The following is a 22202-nucleotide window of genomic DNA, read 5'->3' as shown; positions in this document are numbered from 1 at the left end:
TAATATATTGTACATCTACTTGTGCTAAGTACTACTAGAATAGGCGTATACTTCCCGAACTTTTCTATATTTTCTATCGATCTATGTTGTAATAAGGTGTACATTATAATTTACAACTAATATTATTCGAAATGAAACTTTACTAACTATTCTTTTAAAGGGAGAACCAATTAACTACACCACTTTGCACTTCTCTTTGAGGACATCCTATTTTGAGTTTGAATTAAATTATATACATACATTTTTCATATAATACAAGAATTACGTTAAAAATTAAACCATACGTAATATATTCAAGTAATATACATGAATCGAGAGAAATTAATTTCTTCACAACAGTAATTTCAAAATAATTATGCATGTAAAAAGAACTTAATAAAACGCAGGTTCTCCAAGTTCCTCGTGCTGCCATCTACCGATGGCATCAGTGTACTCACGTTTCAGTTGTGACCGGGATGCTTTCTTTTGAACGTCTGTTTGGTTAGTTAACTGATTTTAAGAAATGCGTGCGCGTTGTAGTATCGAGTATTTTATTAATGAAAACGGAGGAATGTGTGGCAGCTGTTTAAAAATATTGATAGGCCGTTTATAACCTTCTTTCTATATTAAATGAATAAGGTAGTGAGTTCAACCATTTGTTTACACTGCTTACTGTTGTGGAGGGATGTATAGAATAACGTGTAAATACTGTGTAAATATAAAACTCGCTTGGAATATATCGATAACCGGATTTGATTTGCTTTGGTGAAAGGAGATTTAAATGGATGATGAGTGATTCTGATGATACCGACGTTTTACTCTTAATTCCACCCGACCTATTCCTTGTACCGTCATCTTCAGAATCTGATGTTAGTTCAAATCAGGCGAAAACAGACCACAGTAGTAAGAGAACCGGTGTAATATCGGAGCTTGTGGGGCATATGCAAACATTAGAAAGCAGAATCTCTGCTATTGAGTCCAAAGATACTAGCTTAGATGCGACTTTCCTAAATAATTCACTGGAATCGCAGGTTCATACTAATACCACTGCCAAGTTTAAACAAACATTACCCAAGATTAGATTCTGCGTAAGCGAGAACTGTAGCTTGCAAAATACACCTGTGAAACCTCGTCAATCCTTGTCTGTCCCTTCGACTCCTAATAATCATTCATTCTCGAGCCACATTAATTCCCATCACAATGACATAAAGTTGGGAAATCATTTACCTGTGTCTGTTGATACTAACGTGATTAATGCTAACGAATGTGACAAGAACAAGCATGATCTTTTAATGCCCAAGTCCTCTGTGGTGGTGCCCTCTGCTGCTTGTAACGTGGGTCTCCCGCATGTTACTGTCACTTCTTGTGCAGGGGAACTTTGCTCTTGTTCAGTTAATTGTTGTTTAAACAGAAATAATACATATGTTAAGCCATGTACCTCAAATTTACCTAGCGTGTCAGACCGATCACACTCTAAAGCTATTGTACATGAAATGGAGCTCTCTGAAGTGGACGAGTTGCTTCAAGAAATGGAAGCCACTGAATTAGAATTATCGAAAAGGATAAACAGAGTTTCTGCGCATCATTGCCTCAAGGAACAAAATTGTATGTTATCCAGCGAAAGTAATGATAGTTTTAGAAACATAAGCTACGGTAGTGCGTACAAGCACTCCAGTAATCGAAGATTAGAATTTGATCCACAAGATGCAAATCGTCTTTTACCAATTACATCTAAAAAGAAGTCTGATATATTTGCTGATATATCATTGCCATATAATGATTCATTCCATATGAATGAGACTGACAAAATGATCTCAGAATTTAAAACATGGGAGAAAAGTATGCAGAATCAAACTCCTAAGACTGGGGACATAGAAACTGCACTGACCAATTTAAACAGTATTGATAGATCAGTTTTAAAAACGAATGATGTAGAAAAAAAGGAAACGGTTGCTCAACAAACACCCTTAACTGCAGAGAACGCAAATAGCATGAGCTCGGTTAATGTTCACGACAATCAAACGCACTCTATGCATAAAAAATTGGATGCTTCATTGCATAACGAACCAACGCAATGTAATACAACATCGTCGACAAAGAGTGTCGAGCATAATATATTACATTTGTTAGACCCTTACAAAATGTTACAACAAAACGGGCACGTGCAATACACGAAACCGGTACATGACGTACCACTTTCGAAAAGCAGCGTTCATGCCTCTACAAACACAGAATTTTTGCCAAGGTAATTTCAGTACACGTATTTCTATACGTGTAACATTCGAATTATACGATTCTGACGATAATAATTTCTTTTTACTTTTATCCTAGAAAATCCCAACGACTTTTATCGTTGTCAGATTTCTGGGACAATAACGGGAACAAAACGCAAGAAGAGATACATAGGATTAAGTTAGAAGAAGAAAAATTTCGTCGAGAGGTATGTAACAATAAAGTTTTACGATTGGGCTCTCCCACGAATCGATATATTGCCGCATAAATTTTTTCCTGCTCTCTACATTCGTTCGCGAAAGGGATTCGATTGTCTTGATTATTAGTAAAAGTGAGCTCACTTATATCGTGTTTGGCTTGAAGGACCGTTTTCTTAAAAGTAGGGTGTAAATTGAAGATATATAAAGCAATACATTGCAAATATCCCTGCATGCAGTATCCCTATCAAGTACCAATTCCTGATCATTCCTGCTCGATATATTACGTTTATCTCCCTAACTTTCGTTATACCTATTCATATTCTTTGTCGAACTGCGCGAGGTATATATTTAAGGCGTGTACATTTACGTCTACCCACCACAAGATCCTGCTTAATGCTTTTCTGACCGATGCTTGCACCAAAAGTATCAAAATTATTAATGCTTGCATTAATAGAGATTCGAACTCGTATCGTTCGTTTACGGACAAATGCTTTAACTAACAAAGCTGGCTACGTTTAGCTGATCGACGACTCTTTTTCTCCTACTCCGCCTAACGCAAACAAAATCAGATTTTACGTTCTAATTCAACCATCGAGGGAAATGCTTCTTTCCCAATGTCTATGACATACCGAACAATGCGAAACTTCCATTTTGTAGCACTGCGAGCATTTAATTCAGGAGCTCCAAAAACGATTATTAGAGCAACAAGAAAAAGTTGCAGTGGCGCTCAGGGTTGATAACGAGAAGAACGAGTTGATAGCACAGTTCCATAATGCGTGGTCCAAATTGAAGCAACAGGTTCACGTGTTAGAAAACGAGTACAATACTTTACAAACGAACCTTAAGAACGTTACGGAAAAGCATCAGTCGGAGATTTCGGAATTTCAATCGCAAATCAAACGTTGCGAGGGTGAACTGTCGAAGGCCTTAGACCTTGCGGCTGGGTACAAAGAGAAAAATGACATCGCTACGAAAGAGAAGGTAGAACTGTTGAAAGATCATGCTGACGAACTGGAAAATTACAAATCATTTGTACAAGAGGCAGAAAATAGATACGATAAGTTAAAAATCGAGTATAGCAAACTATTAGAAAAGAATCAGCAAACTGAAGAGACATTGAAGTCTCTTCACCAAGAGTTAGGTAAAGAGCGACTAAAAGGCGGTGAAGTTCGTAACGAAATGGACGTGATTCACAAGGCCTTGGATACCTGCGAGGCCGAATTGATCGTCCTCAGACAAGAGAAAGAAAATTTACAATTGAAATTGAAGGAAGAGAATAGCAGAAACTCGATTCTAGAGCAGAAAAATTCTTCGTTACACTTAGCTCTCGATGACGCCAAGAAAGCGGAGGTAATAGGATGATTAATATTTATATGCATTTATAAATATTAACTTCTATTCGCTTTTAGAAATTAGCCAGGGACGAAACGAAATTTCTTGCTGGACAGAAGGAGAAAATTCGTTCTGAATTGCAAGAAATTTATCAGAAACAAGTCGACGAGGTAGTGAAAGTTAAGTTGCAAGAGTTTCAAACTCAGCTCGATGCTGCTGAGTCGGAATTTTTAGAGGAATTAAAAAACAGGCAACAGGTTATCGCTGAATGTGCAGCTAGAAAAATTAAGGACATTATAGATAAGTACGTGCTCCACTTACACTCGATTTTATGGTTAATCGGAGGAAATTAATTGTACAGTCGCTAACTAAAATTGATTCAGGCATCGATTAGAGATAAATTTATTAGAGGAAAAGCACAAAGAGGAGAAACGATTATGCGAGCTTCAATTGGCTGAAGCATTACAGAAATCATCTTTCTTAGAATCGCAATTACATTCGCAACGTGCTACTAAATCTCAACTTGCGGAACAACTTCATTCTGTGATGCAAAAGCAATGGCAACAAGCTTTGCAAATTATATCGGGTAGGATGGTTAAATTGTATCCGACAATTTCTCTTTCTTCTCTGTATAGTATTTACGAATACTTGACTAATTCTTATTAATCGATAGGGGGAAATATGGAAAATTTGACACCCCTTCAGAAAATTCACGCTGAAAAATTATTCGAATCGAGAGTACCAAAAAAATCCGAATCAATGCCGAATTGTTGCTCGAAGGTTTCTCAGGAACCAATTAAGTTATCGTCGCACGAAAATTGCTCGGACGCGAACAATTTTCGCGATCAAAACGATCGTATACGTGCTATGATGACATCGCTTGACGACACCCCGGTGACTAGCAGAAGAGAGTCGAAGGATGACATTCGGAAATATGTAAAAATGGTAGGTTCTACTCAACTTTAACACGTATACGTCCGGTGCAAAGTATCCGGATACTTAAGTATTTTTTGTAGGAAAGGATACTCGAGTATTTTTTGTAATTTCATCAAATGATCGAATACTTTGTTGTAATTGAAACCTGTATGTAACAGAATGCTGTAGTGCAATAAAATTGTTTTTGCACGTTGGTATATAATAATAAAATTGCCATCCGTAGTTAACAAATCTTACAGAATTGATTTTTTTTTTTTTTATTTAAAGATTTCTTTACCTTCAAATTGTTTACTTCTTTTATAAACCAAGGATTATATTCTTTACTTTGAGGGTTGCTGCATGCATTTACCCTTTACATTAATTGAACGCTCGATCTAGTCTTTCTCCATTCGTGTCTTGCTATCCAGAAGTAGTAATGAGTGTGAATGCATTTTGTGTTCAAGTGAAATCGTTCGTAGACTGAAGTAAGATTGCTCAATCAATTTTTTATCTACACGGTCCATGCGCCAACTCTCCCTGACCAAAGTATAATAGTATCCTCGGGTAGAACTTGATTTATCTGAACTCCACTTATTGGAATTAAATTCTCGTTAATGTCCAATTAACTGAATTTCTGCCGAACTCCTATTACGCGAACTACTGCCGAGCGTCGTTCCAGCACAAAAAACAGATAGTTGTGGGAACCAGTGAAGTTTTATTGTACGAACGATTCCGGTTCGATGAACTGCTCGTTCTCTAATACATTCCAATACATACATTGAATTCTTCGTTAATTTTATCGAATGATATAGATATAAATTAGAAAAAAAGTGATAAGTATCGTTATTAATTTACGATTACGATCAGAGTGATATTTATGGGCGGTAGTGCATATTTCTTTAAAATACAAAATTGAATACACCGTAGATCGCTGAAATGCAACAAACGAGGGAGGAATTTTCAAAAATTAGAGAAAATATCGCGAGCCCGCCTTTAGTATGTAGAGAGGTGCCAAGGAAACATTATTTGAAGAAAGAATCAAGCAGTAGGGAGGAAGACAGTATCGTGTGGCAAGCTGCGTCAGAAGTATGCTTCTTTTTCAATAATTTTTATTTCTTCTATTTGACGTTATATGTAAATGCGTGTGTCATGTAACTTTTGTTCTTAAGACCACCCAGGACACTAGCGAATTCATGTCAATTCCGCAAAGGATGTCTGCGAAAGGCGACCAACAAAAGAACAAGCCACCGTGGAAATGACCGTACGCTTACCATAACGTAACCGATTATGGTGTCGATGAAGTGGACCGTGCCAAGATCATGTTCAGCCAGTGAATTTAATTAGCCATATGTACAACAAATATTTTCTACCGCAATCGAATATATATTTTATACAAGAAGATCATAAATAAATACCATTTTTAATTACTCCCTTACCTCCCTTGCCTCTTAGATAATAATTGAACGTTAGCGTTTTCTCTTTCAACCTTCGCTACAGCTTTAATTATTTCACTCTGGTTACCAGCTATTCAGAGGAAAAGGATGTTCGATAAAGAAACGTAAGCGATAAGCTACTTATCTGTTTCGACAGATTACTCTTAATTTATGTACGTCCGTTTGAAATTGTACGATAAAAAGTAGAAGTGGATTAAATGAGAAAACCGATTTTCCTAGGAAAATGTGTCTCAATATTTCGAAAGATTTTATCAGAATATCAAATTTTATTTCTCTTTAGAATATATTTAATGTAACGCGTATCATTTTACACGCCATTATCTCGTAGAGTGATTGTAACGTTCGATGTTAACGATGAAATCATTGTCGTCGCTTTTGGCTCCGAAAAAATTAGTCATCGCACGTACAAGGAACGCGTTGAAGTTTAACAGTATTTAAACACGAACAATAGCGACGATATTACTCATACTTGCCTTCGATGGGAAACAAAGAATTTTCGGAGTAGAAACAGACACGAAGGTTTTCGACACGAATGGTAAGTAAAATGTACTCGAGAAAATACTTGTAGTATTGCATCACATGCCGTGAATCATAAAAGTGATAGATCACTTATTTTGAACACGTTTCCGCACGACGAGATGGTATGTTGAAGTTATTCAAGGAACTGTTACTGAATTGTTTATGGACAACGGTTCTTGAATAGTGATCGCGACAGAGAAGAACATGCTCTGTACGAGTTTAAAGGCGCATATTAATTAAATGTACGTCAATTTGTACAGTAATTGCGGCACGTCTATCACAGGGGACATTACGGTATGTTTAATGCGTGTAATAAATTTGTCAACGTACCCTTCAGCGTAATAAATTGTAATTTTAGAAAATACTGTTAATATAATTATTATCGTGGACTATATAAAGTCGCGTTAAGTTCGACTAATTAAAATTCGAGGCAGGAACGTATATGCGTTACGAATGTTTCATCACGACTAATGTTACCCTCGTTTTCGGTATCGCCATCATCTTCCGTTGTTTCAAATATGAAGCTCATTATTCAAAATAGAAGTTCGTCGCGTTGATGTTGGTGCGCTGTCACGCTACTTTCACAGACAAAGCGTTTCCACGTTTATACCTGAAATGAGATACCGAGGAAGATTGGTTTTTTTACATCGAATGTAATGAAGATTTTTTAATTAAAAGGTTCGTGGCAGTTAAAGAAGCGTTGAAACTATATCGCGGAATTAAAATCGGGGGAGCGAGATTTGATGAGAACGGAATGTTTGATTTAACATTCCCGCGTTCTCCGGTTACTTATCAACGATCCGATATAATTAATAAACATACACACACACCAACACGAGGGGAAACCAATATTCGAGTTTATCGTCTAGGATGAGCTTCCAGGTGAAACCCCCGTCCGCGTTGAACCGCGGTTTTATTATTAGAGCCTGTTCAAATAAGGAACCTATCATCCGGATGTAGACGGATTGTATTATTAATTCGATCGAAATGGCCGGTTGAATGCGTTCATCGATCACCGGTGGTTGGGTATAAAGCCACGGTGGACATTGTCCGCGTTTACCTTGAAGACAGAGCGGCGTGGCAGCGGTGTACACGGGTACTGTAAAAAACCGCCAAGATACGAGTCGGACGTAGGAGAGCGAGCGGGACGCGGTGCTCTAACAGTCGATGCCCTTCTTTAGCCGTGACGACGATTACGCCTACGATCAAAGGAGTCCCGGGCTGGCGCTCTGGCGCCGGTTACGAGGATCGCACGCGGGTACGCACGGAACAAGTTGCCGATTGAAAACGAAAGAGAGTTAGCAAGAATGCAAAGGGAGGAACGTGATAGTGACCACCCCCTCTTCGTTTGTGCAGATAGTGGTAGTAGTCACGAGCGCGTCCGCTCTTCATTCTGACCGACTCGGTGGCCTTTAGTCGGCCAGGCGAACTTACCCAGTAAAGAACCAAGAGAGGTTCCGCGTGTACGCCGAGCGGATTCAAGGAGCTTGGATGTGACCGAGAGAATGCAGCCGGGGACGAGAAGAATCTATTCGGGATTCTATTCGCTGACAATAGTGCTACTGTTCTTCCTCTGCTCGATCGACGCTGCTGGCTGGGGAAGACGGGAGGACAAGACCAAGTGCCCCAAAGTAAAAGGCATACGGAATTTTGACATATCCGAGGTACGTCGCGCGCACCACGTCCCACATCAACGTTCTTGGATAATACGTGGGAACTGAACTCGTTATTAGTGAAATTTTAGTGCGACGTGTCGTGCCCTTCTGGATTTAGAGCCAGTGCCGGCTTAAGGAACGTTGGAGCCCCCAGCGAACTTTCATCTCGAGGCATCCCTTCGTTCGTTTCAGAATACAGATAGTCGCGCTCTGTCCACGCGACTGTTTACTATTTAAATTGCGAATCGCGCGGACTTTCGATAATACAGAAAAGTAAATATTGTAATCAGTTTTGAACGCAAGCCCTTTCTATGAGACGGAAAGCTTTTCTTATCGTTGAGCATGGCTCGCGACGTGTTAATATTGACAGTCAGCTGCTGAATCTTCCGTAATTGCTTCGACGGAATCGTTAGACATTGAGTTACGTATCGCTTGTCAATATTCTGATTTCACAAATAGACGATCACGTCGATTTCCAATCAATACGCGCGCAGCATGTATGATGATAATAGCGGGGAGTACAATTGAAAGTTTCTACCGTCTAATTGGAGGATGTAAGCAAATGAGAAAGTTATTGTCGTTTTCGCATTCCCGTGGACATCACTGCTTAGAATTCTGTGTTTCGAAGAGCAATGCTCGATACGGGAAATTGCTTTGTTCGATGCCAGCAGCTTACCAGGCATGGATACCAGCAAAATATCACGAGTTTTAATTCAAAGATATACTCGAGGCAACTTATTTTTGGAACTTTATGCGTGTTTAAGGAAAGGCTATTTCGGATATACATCTCTTGCGTGCATATAAAACTCCTTGCTTTCATTGAACACCTTTGTTCGCTCCAATTAACTTCACTGCTTTAACTTCAGGATTTTTATGAATTTAGGATGTGAGTCATCTGTTTTCGAATATGTATTTTGAAGTGTCGCGTAATGCAAATTTATATTTCTGTCCGTGATGGCTGTTGACAACGCATGGGCGATAATTAGCTGTTTTGATTAGCGGGCAACCTTGGAATCTTCTTTCCTAATAGGCGACGAATTAAACTTGGAGTTTAATTTCATTGATAACCCATAAAACCATTTACGCAATGTTTATACTTATCGTTAGTATTATTTCTAAACCTCAGACGTGTACATAACATCATTAGTGATACTATTTTCGATATTGTGACAAAATTAGTTTAATACTCGTATCTATCGATTCTACGTGATCTATGTTTAATGAAGTGAACAGTCAGAAAAGTAAGGAATGAGATCGCGAAGCAAAAGCAGGGAGAAATAATTTATAATACTATAGATCCAAGTTCTCTACAATAGGTACACGTTTTTTATGAGTCTTAGTCGGAACTGATAATATTACAGGGAACAGTTAATATAATGCTCTTCGGGAAGTAGGAAGCTATACACGATGCACACACATTTCCCTCTGTGGTTGATTTAACTAAAAATAGCTTGAGTACATTTTAATTATTAGCCTGAAGCGTTCGTTCGTTCGATTTTTATAAAACTGATATCGTCATCGATATAATCGTTACCAAAAGACTTACACAAAACGGATCAGCAGCATCGCGTATCCGATTTTTGACAGAGAAAAATCGGGAACGAATGAAATGCTAATTTTCGTCCATTTTTTTGCGCAAACTTTGGATTGATATCGGCTTTGTAGCTGATATAATGATAATCAAGACAGAGATGGATCGCCGCGCTGCAGATGAATGCCCGACAGAGAGAAAGGGGGACAGTTTTGCATTGCATGCCGAACTAAATGACAGTCCACGGTGCAACGATTGCACGGGCAGCCTCGCGTAAATACCGATGAACCTCTCTGCGCCGTTTACACGAGGCTGGGATACCGAATTTTCCACTCTCGCATAAATCACTCGTAGAATAGACCATTTATCGCGATCGTCCCAAATACGCGCGTTATTTTTGACGGCATGAAAAGTTACCTTAAGGAATGAAATATTCGGTTCGGAAGAATTTCCGCATTTTAATGACGAGAAATTGTTCCCAAGGTTACGCTCAGAGAGAAGAGAGAAATAAATTTTATAATTCCTACTCGATTAATAATTCTAGCTCGATCGAAACGTTTAGAGCTTTAAATAATTTACGAGAACCACTAACTTTTACCAGAATATTTGCAACCTAACGTGTATCGCGACATTTATGATTAACAGAAATTCTCTGGATTCTGTTTATTTCTATGCGCAGGTTTATTAAATATTGTACGTCCATTAACGAGCGTACGACTCGAGAACTCGATTCCTGTCCCGTAGCAGAACAGGTCCATTAGAGTGCTAGCGTTTCCATTAACATTACAACGCGAACAACGAGAGTGTTAGGCGCGAACGACTCCATAGATTAACCGCGAAGACACGTTCCGCGCTTCGGCAATAAAGAACACGCGCTTCTTCCTTTTAGTTTCTGGGGTCGTGGTACATTGTGCAGTACTATGCAAGCTCGGAGGAAGCGCTCGCTTACAGATGCATGCGAGCCGAACTGTCCATCTCACCGGAGAGCACCGAGGTTACCATGAACTTCACTTACAGCTTCACAGACGATCCGATCAACGAGCAGCTCGTCGGCAATATCACCTGGAAGATCCCCTCGTCGGACCTACCCGCTCATTGGGTGCACGCTGAGTATCCGTGTAAGCATCGATGGGTCACCCAAACGTTTACTAAAATTCCAATAATATCATTTTATTGGCTTAACCGAATTATTGTTGCCCGATGCGTGCAGTTGATATTTCTGAAACGATAAATCCAATTTTGGAAACGGTAAATAGATATTTGTGACTGTTTTAAGTAAAGATACGTATAAAAATAGTAACTTTTTATGCGTAAGCATAAAATGTGTTCATTTGGGAATGGAAGATATTGAAGGCTGGAGATATTCGGTACGAGATGCTGATAACCCCGAAATTATACGTTTCGGTCATTATTTCGTAGATAGTTCCGCTTCTTAGAGAAAAAGGTAGCGTTATCTTGCGCCAGAAAAGTGTTTCTCGGTCAGATGAATTATGTTCCCCATAGATAAGAAATCATGTCTGTTTAGAATATTTTAAAGCTTCACTTATCGTACTACGAGTACATATTCACAGATGAAGGAGTGTACAATACCTACGTCTTAGACTCGGACTACAAGTCATGGGCACTGCTGATGCACTGTGCGGAACAGAGCAAAAGTCCTCGATATTTATCGAGTTTCATCATGAGTCGAGATCCAAGTTTGAAAGCTAATGTTATTTCTTATCTTCGCGAGAAGCTACCCAGGTACGTAACAATATTGTCTTCTTGCTCTTGAATTCGCGTTCCTCAGAAGTTATCGCGCTGGTCTTTGTTAATAATAGTCTTTGTTTTTAATATCGATCATTGCATTTTGTGCTTTCGTTAAGATACGATATCGACTTGGAGTACATGTTCCCCATGGATCAGAATCAGTGTAACAAAACGGAGACGTCGGAAATGGATCACTTGATCCCACCGGCGGTAATGGCGAGAAGAAACAATATCGCGAGGAAACATCCACTGAAACGGAAGCATCGACGTGTTTCGATTTAATTGTACTTCTCGTTTTTGAACGAGTACGATGTATTGCTGCATAAAATGCGATGTATTCTGCAATTGGAATTTCGTTTCATTCTTCGATGCTTCGCGTCGCGATCTCGAAACCGAAAGTTGAATAAACTTATTCCACGTTATTTACATTCGTTCATCGATATTCTCCTTTTTATGCTTTAGACTGCCATATAATAAATTGAACAGTTCCCAACGCGCGATAGATTCGTGATTGAATCGTGTGATTAAGTTAAGTACTTAAGCTTTTAACGAATTAATATGGACATAAAATTGATATACATATCTTCTATAGATCGTGTATGCGTTCAAGAATTTCTAACATTATAAATAGAGTGATATTGATTAAAATTAGGATTTTAGTAAGAAGAATTTCGTAATTACTTGCTGATCGATATTTACATAACTGGATATTATGCATTATTAAATATGCGTGGTGTCATTTGTATTGGAGCAAAATTTGTAAGATACATTCGCATCGATTGTTCTCTTTAACGTATTACATCATTTCATGACTCTTGTACATAATTTTACAAGGAATATATATTTAAATAAATATTTGCACCGAACTAAAAGAACGTAATTTTTTATGGTTACAAAATGTATATACAGGGTGATTCACATTGTATTGAAAAGAGCAATAAATTTACTACTATAATAGTCCCTATTTTACCCTGAAACTCGAAAACAGCTAGAGTAATAAAGAGTTTAAACTTATCTTAAGAGGCAACATTTGCAAATTTCGAAAACTTTGATCTTCTATTTAGGCAATCAATTTTAGACATGGAGTGCAACAAATTTCACAAAAACATTCTTATTCACTAAGCTTTGGAAGTAGTGGAATAAGCGAATAGGTGAATAACATATAGCATATAAAAGTAATTAAAAGTAAGAAAACGCATCCCTCAGCGATCCCTCAGCGATCCAACGGCGATCCAACGACGAAAAATTAAACTTAACTTAAACTCTAACTTAACTAATAATACAATTTGCAATCCAATTGAAAGTTTCAAAGTCCTGAGAAGGACTTGGAAAATTTCGACCGAATTGTAAGCGACTTAAATCTACGTGCGTACTCCTTAGCTTGATACCGTTTTCGAGAGACCGGTCTTTCGAAAACGTTACCAAGGGTCCAGGTCCACCCCGTGGAGGTGACTACGCAGGGACCCAATATTGAAACTTTAATTCTAGTATAGATTAAAGCCGAATTAATTTTATATATGAATAAACCATTTTTAGGTAACTATTTAGGGCTAGATATACTTGAAATTAATGATATCAAAGTTCTGAATGTTGAAATTGGAATATTTATAATTGGAAGTAATTAAAATTTATTTCAAATTTGTGTGTATAATAGCGTCTACGTCATACATCCCTTGAAATTGTAATTACACCCACCAGAAACTACTTAAATCCTAAAATTGTTCACTCACCAGCCACCAGTCCTACCACCCCAGGCGCCTCCACCCTTGGCTTGTTCTCCAGAAGCGCCTCCACCCTTGACTTGTTCAGCAGAAGCACCTCCACCAGAAACAACTCCACCAGTACGTTTAGACTCATACATCCCATTCAACCATAGACCCTTCCATCTCGACGTTCAGGCTCACAAAAAGCTTATTCTACGGACTACCCGGCCTTTTATACCTTCTCGCAGTCTGTACTCCCCATCCTTCATCCCGTTAACGCAATTACGTCATTATACGATAATAGTTCACAATTGATTAATTTTGATATTTGTTTTTTAAGTTTATGCTCTTAGCAATTTACTGCAGTAGTACATATATTATATACAACTACTCATATATTTTACACATATTGAAGTTATATATATCTTATTCTAAATAATATTCTAATTAAGATCCATCTCTGGAATCTTAATTCCAGCCACTCTTTATTACATATATGTATTCTCTATGTGTTGTCATAAGCTATCGTTAAGATGTTTTGAATGGTCCTCCACTATCAGTCGAGGTCCTCCACCACCGCGAAGATCAGCAATCGCAGAATGATCCTTCACCAACCGGAAGATCAGCAATCCCAGAATGGACCTCCACCATTCGGAAGATCAGTAATTGCAATATGGTCTTTATAAGTAATTTTATGTAAATTAAATGTACATATATGCTCTTATAACATAATTATTTGTAGCAAATAATCGAATTAATAGTAATTATCGAGTTTTGTTAAACGAAAAATTGCTGTTTGACTTACTTATTGTTAAAATTAGATAAATATCTTTTATATATCGTATTAAATTGTGTTTTGAATGTCGTAAATGTTAAAATGAGAAAGAATAACTTGGAAACTACCTGAATTTATAATTTTTTCCGCAAATATTCGACATCTCTTTCCGAAAAGTAGGAAAGTTAAAATTTTACGTACATATATATAAGTACGTAAAATACGTACATATAAGTAATATTTTGAGTTTAATGACTAAAATTATTGAAATCTTGCTATATTATTACACTTTGATATACAGAGTACTTTTTTATATATAATTACGTTCAAGCTTACAAAGTTCTTCTAGACTAGTCCAAGCTTTCGTGCCGATAGCATCTCTTTTTCACCGTTCCTAAATTTTGACATTTTTAAGTTAGATAGAACGTGTTTGAGGAGCTAAATTTAAAAAAAATGTGCGAAAGTATAGCTTGGAGAACGTATTGTGCTAGTTCGTGATGTAAATTTCCAACAAAATATGAAGAAATGTAAGTTGAAATATTCCTTCCTTGCGATAGTTGAATTTTGCCTCGAAAGAAAGGGATTTATTGCAATAATTTCGTTCCAATGACAAGACTTCAATTATTTCAGTACATAATATTCTACAATATTCGTAATTAACACCATATAAATAATATTCCTTCCTTCCAATTGTTCAATTTTGCATCGAAAGAGATTTATTACAATAATTTTGTTCTTACAACAAGAATTCGACTATTTCAGTACATTCTATCTTCTGATAGTTGAGTTTTGCCACGAAAGAGATTTATTGCTTTAAATTCCTTTTTACGACACGAATTTGAGTATTTCAGTATATAATGTAGTACTTAACATTGTATAGATAATAAAATAATATGTAGAGTGAAATATTATACATGTCATACGTGTTCTACACGTAGATATATATTTGTAGGACAGTACAAATTTTTCTGTGCAAATTATCTAGGACAATGTATACCATAACACAATAGTGCGTACTTTTCTCAGAAAAATACACACGAGAATTTTCCTGGAACTCGTATTTTCGAGACGTGTCTTTCGTAGTAGATCTTCAATTGGCTGATTTGTTTATAGTTGAAGCAGATAGCGAAATACCAAGGCCACAGAATGAAACGTAGAAACGTAGTTAAGAAATTACGTTCGAGCGCCTTCGGTCTCGTTCGAACGTCTTCGCGCTCGTTCGGTCGCTTCCGGTACATGCGGTGAGTGGTACCGGTAGTCAGTTCGCGTCGTCCTCTACTGGCGGCAAGACGTATGTTGTTCGCTGCTGTCGATATAACTTTTCGAGGCACGTTTCTACATTCGAGGTACGTTCACAAGCTTGCTTATCAACTGCGTAGTATTATCAATTATAATTCTGTTATACTTTTGTTCTATTACTAACTTTATTTAATCATTGCATACTCGATTAACTATTTATTGAATATTATCATTATAAATATGAATTTATCTTTGAATTTTCTTCTTACTTTTCTTCTTATTATGCGTTTCATTGTCCATAGTTGTCTATAGACTCTGTTTGAATTTCGAAAATATGATTTATAAACTTGTTTACTATAAAATGTTAATATAACTAATTTTACCTTTGTATATTTATTCTAATTGTTTTGTTTCGTTCTGTTACAGATTTTTAAACAATTATGTCTTTCAAGGGATGGATATAATGAGCAACGAACATTATTATTATTATTGAAAGAGGTGTGATGCAAAGACTGTAAGAACTCGATGAGAACGTATGGCATAAATTTATATTACCTTATTATTGATCATATGGTAACATTTTATATATAATTAATTATGAACACATGATGTATGTAACAAATAATGAGTTATTTGTTCAATAATCATTCTCACAAGCTATGTTGAATATTTATAGCATATAATATAATCCACTAATTAAGAATATTGAATATGCTTGAAATTCTGATACCAAATAATCATTATAATATTAAAATGAATTGTGAAGCTCCTTTTTCATGTCTCGATCAATATTTAATAATTGGTACTTAATTTTTGCACTGCATAGACTTAAAGTAGTTTATCATTGCCGATATTCGCGTCCCAGTATGGGCGCCCTGCCCCGTCCGTAAGGCCCTCGGCTATTCCGAAGGGCAGATGAGGGAGCCCGCCACCCTCATCAAGGGTATTGGTAGCTTCGAATTTCGCTTAGGGGTTCGTGGCGCGCTAATTGAGCGTATCTCAATTTCTGCCTCATAGGAGGCCGTGTGTGGAATTTTACTCGATTACATTCTGGTCACGTTAACCATTTTAGCGGACGCGAAAATGCGTCAACCACGCTGGTGGCTGTAGCGGCAATCTCGTATTTTTCACTTGATCATTTCTAAGATCATGTGCAGATCATGTTTGAGTTAGGATTGAAAGTAGAATTCTTTACGCCTCTATGCAGTGTAATAGCTATCAATAAATAAATTTTCAATGACCATTTTGCTTTTAGAATATTAGTATTTGAAAAAATGAGTAAAGTAGAGGTCTGAATAGATTATAAAATGAGTAGAGTTCTGAGTAGATTTAAAGAGTAATAGAAATGGATTAGAAAAGAAATATGAAAAATAATAGGCGATTAATCACTAATCATTATATTTAGATCAGGATTTTCAGGTTTAACCCTTTCCGTGTTCATTGCCAGGACCCCATTCACGTGCCCAGGTGCTACTTGGGTGGGGAAAAGGCGATGAGCACGATGATTATATAATAACTAATGATGTGTGTTTTTTCGCGACTGACGTGCTAGTGTATCGTGCACGACGTATCTTCCACGTTGTGTGTGTGTACGATTAGGCCGTGGAAGTGCGTCGTTTCCATAGAAACAATTAACTATTACTTATAAATGGTACCAAATTTATTCTGAATGACGACAGAGGTACCAATTACAATAAAATTCACATTCGCCGTAAAAGTATGATCTTGCATAGAGTCATCACAGTAGCCAAAGGGCTACATTGCACCGTGGTGACATTGCACCTATGCAGATCACTGTTTTAATATCTTTTTATTAGTGTCGCGTAGTTAAATTATGGGTGTATAAATTAGCGTTGCGAATTAAGAAAAGCGCCCTGAAGTGGCTGCTCGCGCCATTGCTTTTTTATGACACACCCCGCGTATTAGTGTTGCGACAATATGGCTCCTGTCGCGACAATATGGCTCCCGTCGCGACAATATGGCTCCTGTCGCGATTAATTTTCCTAGTCTATGTTTTAATAAATTATTATTCCAAGTATATTGAAACATTTACCGCGATTAATTTTGAAGTATTCTTTGTTTGACGTTATAATAAACTGATGACACGGAAAAGAAAGAATACTTCATTCACGGTATTAATAACTATAATAACGAGAGACGATAGATTGCATTCATTTCTTCAATTCTCCGTTTCATATTTTCGCTGATCGAGCGTTTGTCATAAAATATTACAGAATAATGTAGTTATTTTTTTTACGGATAGATACCCTCTGATTTTTACAACCTTCATTTAACGTTGATTTTGTAATTGATATTTAAATATTTCATTGTGTGTATTTCATTGGATGTATTTTTTGTGTAATCTATTAACCTATGTTATGATTTCACATATCTTGTACATCTCTGTTCTAGATTTTGCAGTATTTCCAGTTATTTTTGCAGTATTTAGTGCGATGTTAAACGTGTTCGCATATATGTGTTCATAGCTCAGATTGAATGGTAGTGTGGGTACCTATATATGGGTTCATAGCGCATAAAGGGTTAATTATATTTTTAATCCTAAAGGCGGCTTTCCGTAGAAAATTTGTAACGACCATTTTACTATCCTAAGTGTCGACCAGTGCATAAAAAAATTAGGGAATTAACTTTCTTTTTGCCTTGAAGTCGTACAGGGGCGAGGAAATTTTTGGCTTGTCCCGGGTGCAGGGAGTATTTTAGGTCTCTTGAGTGACAGGGATGGCTCACATATGGACACTGCACCGTTACAGCACCCTCTATTTCGATTTGAAATTGTGGTTGACATTTAATATATCGAGTCTTCTTTTTCTTGAATTCTTCCCTTCTACTTCTGCAATGTATACTTCTTCAGTGTAATATTATATCTGTAGCCATGGCTATTCGCCCGCTTGCGTAAAAATGTTCCACTATTTCGATCTGATCGTTAAAGGGTGACGAAACAAAAGCTCCTTAGACACTTTGGGCTAGTTTTATTAATTCAATTAACAACGTGTTATAATACTCTTCGTCTCTTTTTCTTATTTATAATTACATAATTGTAATGAACTGTTATTGTTTTCTTTAGACCCGTCGTCTTTCAACATTTTAGCGTAACTCATCCAAAGTCGCGGACACACACTTGCAGGAGCACGGTAGTATCGTTACGATCATCATTATCGTTACCACTACCAACATCACCATTAGAATCGTTATCGTAACAGTCGTCGTCAGATTAATCACCCAGCGCACGTAGTACTTAATTTTACTGGATATGGCAGCTACAACTTATAAGAAATATTACAAAATCACTTAAGATTCGTTTCTCTTGCGTCTCGATAGTTTCTCACTCACACTAAACGATCATACCAACACGAGTTTCGCTTGAAGTTTCACGCGACGTATCGTTTCGTCGTTTTTCTTTTTTTTTCCCCTTCGTTAAACTGTTTCAGACTTGTGTCTTCGCGTGTATGAGGTGGATCTGCTGTTAGAAGAGAAAAGAAAGAAAAAAAAAAGAAAAAAAAAGGAAAATGTTGTCGACATCTCGCAGCCGTTCTACGCACAGTAGAACTAGCACACCGATAGAAAGTATACGACGCATCGGTAGCATTTCTTCCTTCTTTTTTTTTTTATTTCGTACAGCTCTATCGTCGAAGTATCGCGATTAATAAAGGATAATTACACGCTCGATGGCTAATATTGTGTGTCGAATAGGTAGAACGTAGTAAAACCTATGTGTACAAGTGTCGTATGTATTCATGTAAATATATATATATATAATCATGTTTAGTATGCATGTACATGTGTGCTGTTGCATGTGTCCGTGTGCGTATGTTTCCTCTCGAGATCTTTATAAGTAGTTGAGCTGTAATTGAACAAGTTCTGAACAAAGCCGCGTGAGAGTCGATCACAACGCAGATAGCGAATGCAAGAGATTCACACCATACCCCGTACGTACTCGCATTCACTCCTTCGCTCTACGGGCTGCATATGCAAATTTCCTATTAGTCTCCTAGTAATTTAGTATTAATTAGTTACACAATTAATTTATTGAATCGCTCGTAATTAATTATCTAGCCGTTACATCTGTTTCTCGTGAATCCGCGTTACTTATTCGTGAACGTATTCGTACTTCTGTCTATGTGTCCGTGTCTCTACGTATACGTACATACACGTCGTGTACATGGTTGGCGTATGTATGTATATATCCGTTATGTTCTGTAAGCGTCTACGTGTACTCGCGCGTGTGTCTGTAATGTCTGCCTGTATCTCTCGTGTCTTCTTCGTATTCGCGCGCGCGTGTGTCTGTGTGTACGTGTCCCCTAAATGTTTCCTTTTATCCTTTCTTCTTTAATTGCGAGACGGTGTTTAGTATTATTTCGTATAGTTGGTAGACTATCTAGGAGTTTACGTGTTTTATAAATATCGTATAGTAAACCGCGTCTTCTGTCACTTCGTCATTCGATTATGCGCTTTGTACGAGGGTGCAATGCGAACCGAGTGATATTACAGTTGACAGTGTGTGTACATGTGTCTCGTGTGTTAACGTAATCAGGTGGAAATTCGGCTTGACGTAATCAGCCCCGCGTCTAAGACGTATCACTCGATGCGCACGATCCGAAACAAAAAAGAAGTAATCGTAGATTGCGCGCATCGATCGATGAAATTCGATGAACTGCGCGATGGCCCTCGAGTTCGCTCGAGAAGAACGGAAAGGGGTAAAGACGGGGTGGGAACAACGACTGAACGAAGACGCGCATGGTTCAACGTCTTAGAGTCGGCGGACAGATCAAATGCAGCGCGGAAGGGTCTCGGAAACGAACCGAAATGCTCGAGTCAGGACACGGAAAGGAAAACGATGCGGCTAAAGAAGAACAGCACTCGCGCATTTAATGTACGAAGGTTCATCGCGAGGTCTCGCGACAACAGATGAACTCCTCTTAGATCAGACATGGGCAGTCTTTGCCCGTGCGGGCTACATTTTCAGCCAGAGCGATGGCGAGAACGCTGTAATGAGTCGTGCTGAGCACACACTGCACACTTTCCGTTCACCAATTGTATTTATCTACCACCATGCGTTGCGTTTAAAGTGACCAATGTGTAGACAGCTCGAGACCATCTTCCCCTCTATTCTTTGGAGAAACTAGAACTTTCACAGCTCTGATTGATCGTGTGCCAAAATGGCCGACAGAAATACGCGACAGACGCGTGTACATCAGTCGTGGCTTTACCCCTACAGCCCCGTTCTGCGGTTAAAAAGTTAGTAGCTTAGCGTGTACTTAGCTTAATTTAGGCTGCTCCTGAGTTCAAATATTCACCGTCACGATCCTTCTTCGTACGAACACCACTTCTGTCGGCACAGACAACACCAGCCGTGGAGGTAGAGAGGCATGCCAACGCACGGGCTAGGTTTGCTCATGTCTATGTTAGATGTTAGAAGTACTAGACGAAATCGGCGAAGTTTCTCTACTGCTTAAAGTTACAGATAAGCGACTAGCCGTCGATAGTCCGGTTTTCCTTTCAACTTGAACAGACGAAGATTGACTATTTACGGTGGGATAGCGGCGGCGGACTATCGGACAGCGCGGTCCTAGCAATTTTTTTTTTCTCGTCTCATGTAAATAGTTATAAGAGAGTACGATAGGAGGCAATTACAGGTTACGGATAGTCGATTGACAGATTTCCCTTTTCCAAGAACGGTAGAAGCGTGTTCACTCGGTCAACATTCACGAACAGTTCGAACGACCGTTCCCCATTTTGATCCTCTTCAATGTCTTTGATTCTTTCGTACGCGAACCGTTGGTGTTGCTCGATCTAGTTTCGATAATTATCCGAGTCGGTTACCCGTTTTGTATCGCTACGTACAGATCGCACAGACTGACGAAACTAGCGATAAATTCGTGTTGCGCGGCACTAAAGCGGCACGAGGAATGTCTGGTGAAGAAATGCAAGAAACAAGGAACACGGAACGCAGAGACAGGCAGCGGGGAAATGAGATCGGAGCGAGAAGCCGCGAAGAGAGAAAGAGAGAGAGAGAGTAACTACGTAATCGATATATAATCGTGAGAAAAATGAACTCCGTTGCGTTAATCACGACTCGTTTAATCGATTATTAACCGAGGGACGATACGTCGAGGCATACGCGGAATTGTATTGCTTATATTTATCGAGCAAGCAATTATACAGTCCTATGGGAGGTTGTACGTCGAAATCGAAATGTATTTTATGCACGTGTCTCTGTTTCTGTATCTTTTTTTTTCTTTTTTCTTTCTTTTTGATTGTCGTATTCTGCGCCCCGGGAATAAACGTTGACAGTTTCATCTCTTTGCCTCTCCCCGCGAAGATACCAATAACCACGGTCCAATAATAAGTGGTAAGAAGAATTGAATAGTAATGAAAATAGTCGATGAACACACGGCCAGAGCCACGCAATTCCAGTCGATATCGTGCTGTAGAACAATCGAAGAATTGACGGGAAATTCGTTCGTTCGATTGGTCCGACGTGTTTCTTGTACGCGCCTGTCTGTCCCGATCGGCTACGACTGTCATTTCCGGCGGGCACCGCGCATTCGTACCCGGGCGTTACGACGTCGCGTGGACCACGGTGGCCGCGACGAAGCGATCGCAAACGGACCGGTCGTTCGGTGGATCGCGTTTCGATGATCACTGTTTCACATTCGACGAGCCGTTGCAGTTGGTGATTTGACGAATTGGCGAGGTTCGCTGTCAGTAGACCCAGGACACGGGCACCCATTGCGGTGTCGTGTGAACCCGTTCGATGGCTGCTTCTAATTGCACGATCGTCTCGTCGATCTCGTTGTTCACGATGGTCAGGTCGAAGAAGTGGCCGTACGCTTGCTTCAGCGAATCCGACTCTTTCGCCAGTCTCTCCAGGCTTCCGTCGCACTGAAACAATCGCAGAAGA

The 22202-nt window shown here is 38.6% G+C and overlaps 3 protein-coding genes across 11 annotated transcripts in view; 2 read left to right on the top strand and 1 right to left on the bottom strand.

Annotated features, from left to right (window-relative positions):
* The first annotated feature begins 438 nt into the window (after positions 1–438).
* On the top strand, positions 439–6085 carry Cnb (centriole duplication and spindle assembly protein centrobin). Its single transcript, XM_076901612.1, has 8 exons — positions 439–2224; positions 2311–2419; positions 3069–3761; positions 3821–4047; positions 4127–4329; positions 4417–4688; positions 5586–5744; positions 5828–6085. Exons 1-8 carry the CDS (start codon positions 765–767, stop codon positions 5915–5917), a joined length of 3213 nt encoding a protein of 1070 aa, XP_076757727.1. The 5' UTR covers positions 439–764; the 3' UTR covers positions 5918–6085.
* A 1933-nt stretch (positions 6086–8018) lies between these two features.
* Karl (lipocalin/cytosolic fatty acid-binding protein Karl) lies at positions 8019–11879 on the top strand. The gene is made up of 4 exons (XM_076895790.1): positions 8019–8295; positions 10707–10935; positions 11389–11560; positions 11683–11879. The coding sequence occupies exons 1-4, from the start codon at positions 8137–8139 to the stop codon at positions 11846–11848; spliced, it is 726 nt and encodes a 241-aa protein (XP_076751905.1). The 5' UTR covers positions 8019–8136; the 3' UTR covers positions 11849–11879.
* Positions 11880–21521: 9642 nt separating this feature from the next.
* The window catches only part of Cask (peripheral plasma membrane protein CASK), a 159136-nt gene continuing 158455 nt past the window's right edge, over positions 21522–22202 (bottom strand). For all 9 annotated transcript variants that reach the window (XM_076895562.1, XM_076895580.1, XM_076895571.1 and 6 more), the window contains one exon: positions 21522–22183. In XM_076895562.1, coding sequence (XP_076751677.1) covers positions 22004–22183 — 180 coding nt within the window. In that variant the 3' untranslated portion in view covers positions 21522–22003. The remainder of the gene's footprint in view (positions 22184–22202) is intronic.

Source organism: Xylocopa sonorina, chromosome 1 (assembly GCF_050948175.1).
Source record: "Xylocopa sonorina isolate GNS202 chromosome 1, iyXylSono1_principal, whole genome shotgun sequence".
Classification (NCBI taxonomy): domain Eukaryota; kingdom Metazoa; phylum Arthropoda; class Insecta; order Hymenoptera; family Apidae; genus Xylocopa; species Xylocopa sonorina.
The sequence above is the reverse complement of the archived record's forward strand: the minus strand, read 5'-3'. Positions and strand labels throughout refer to the sequence as shown.

Bases quoted from the DNA above. Each gene is read 5' to 3' on its own strand.
- Cnb (XM_076901612.1), top strand. From the start codon at position 765: ATGATGAGTGATTCTGATGATACCGACGTTTTACTCTTAATTCCACCC. The intron at 4,048-4,126 runs GTACGTGCTCCA...AAATTGATTCAG, and splicing joins ATTAAGGACATTATAGATAA to GCATCGATTAGAGATAAATT. The intron at 4,330-4,416 runs GTAGGATGGTTA...ATTAATCGATAG, and splicing joins AGCTTTGCAAATTATATCGG to GGGGAAATATGGAAAATTTG.
- Karl (XM_076895790.1), top strand. From the start codon at position 8,137: ATGCAGCCGGGGACGAGAAGAATCTATTCGGGATTCTATTCGCTGACA. The intron at 8,296-10,706 runs GTACGTCGCGCG...TCTTCCTTTTAG, and splicing joins GGAATTTTGACATATCCGAG to TTTCTGGGGTCGTGGTACAT. The intron at 10,936-11,388 runs GTAAGCATCGAT...ACATATTCACAG, and splicing joins GGTGCACGCTGAGTATCCGT to ATGAAGGAGTGTACAATACC.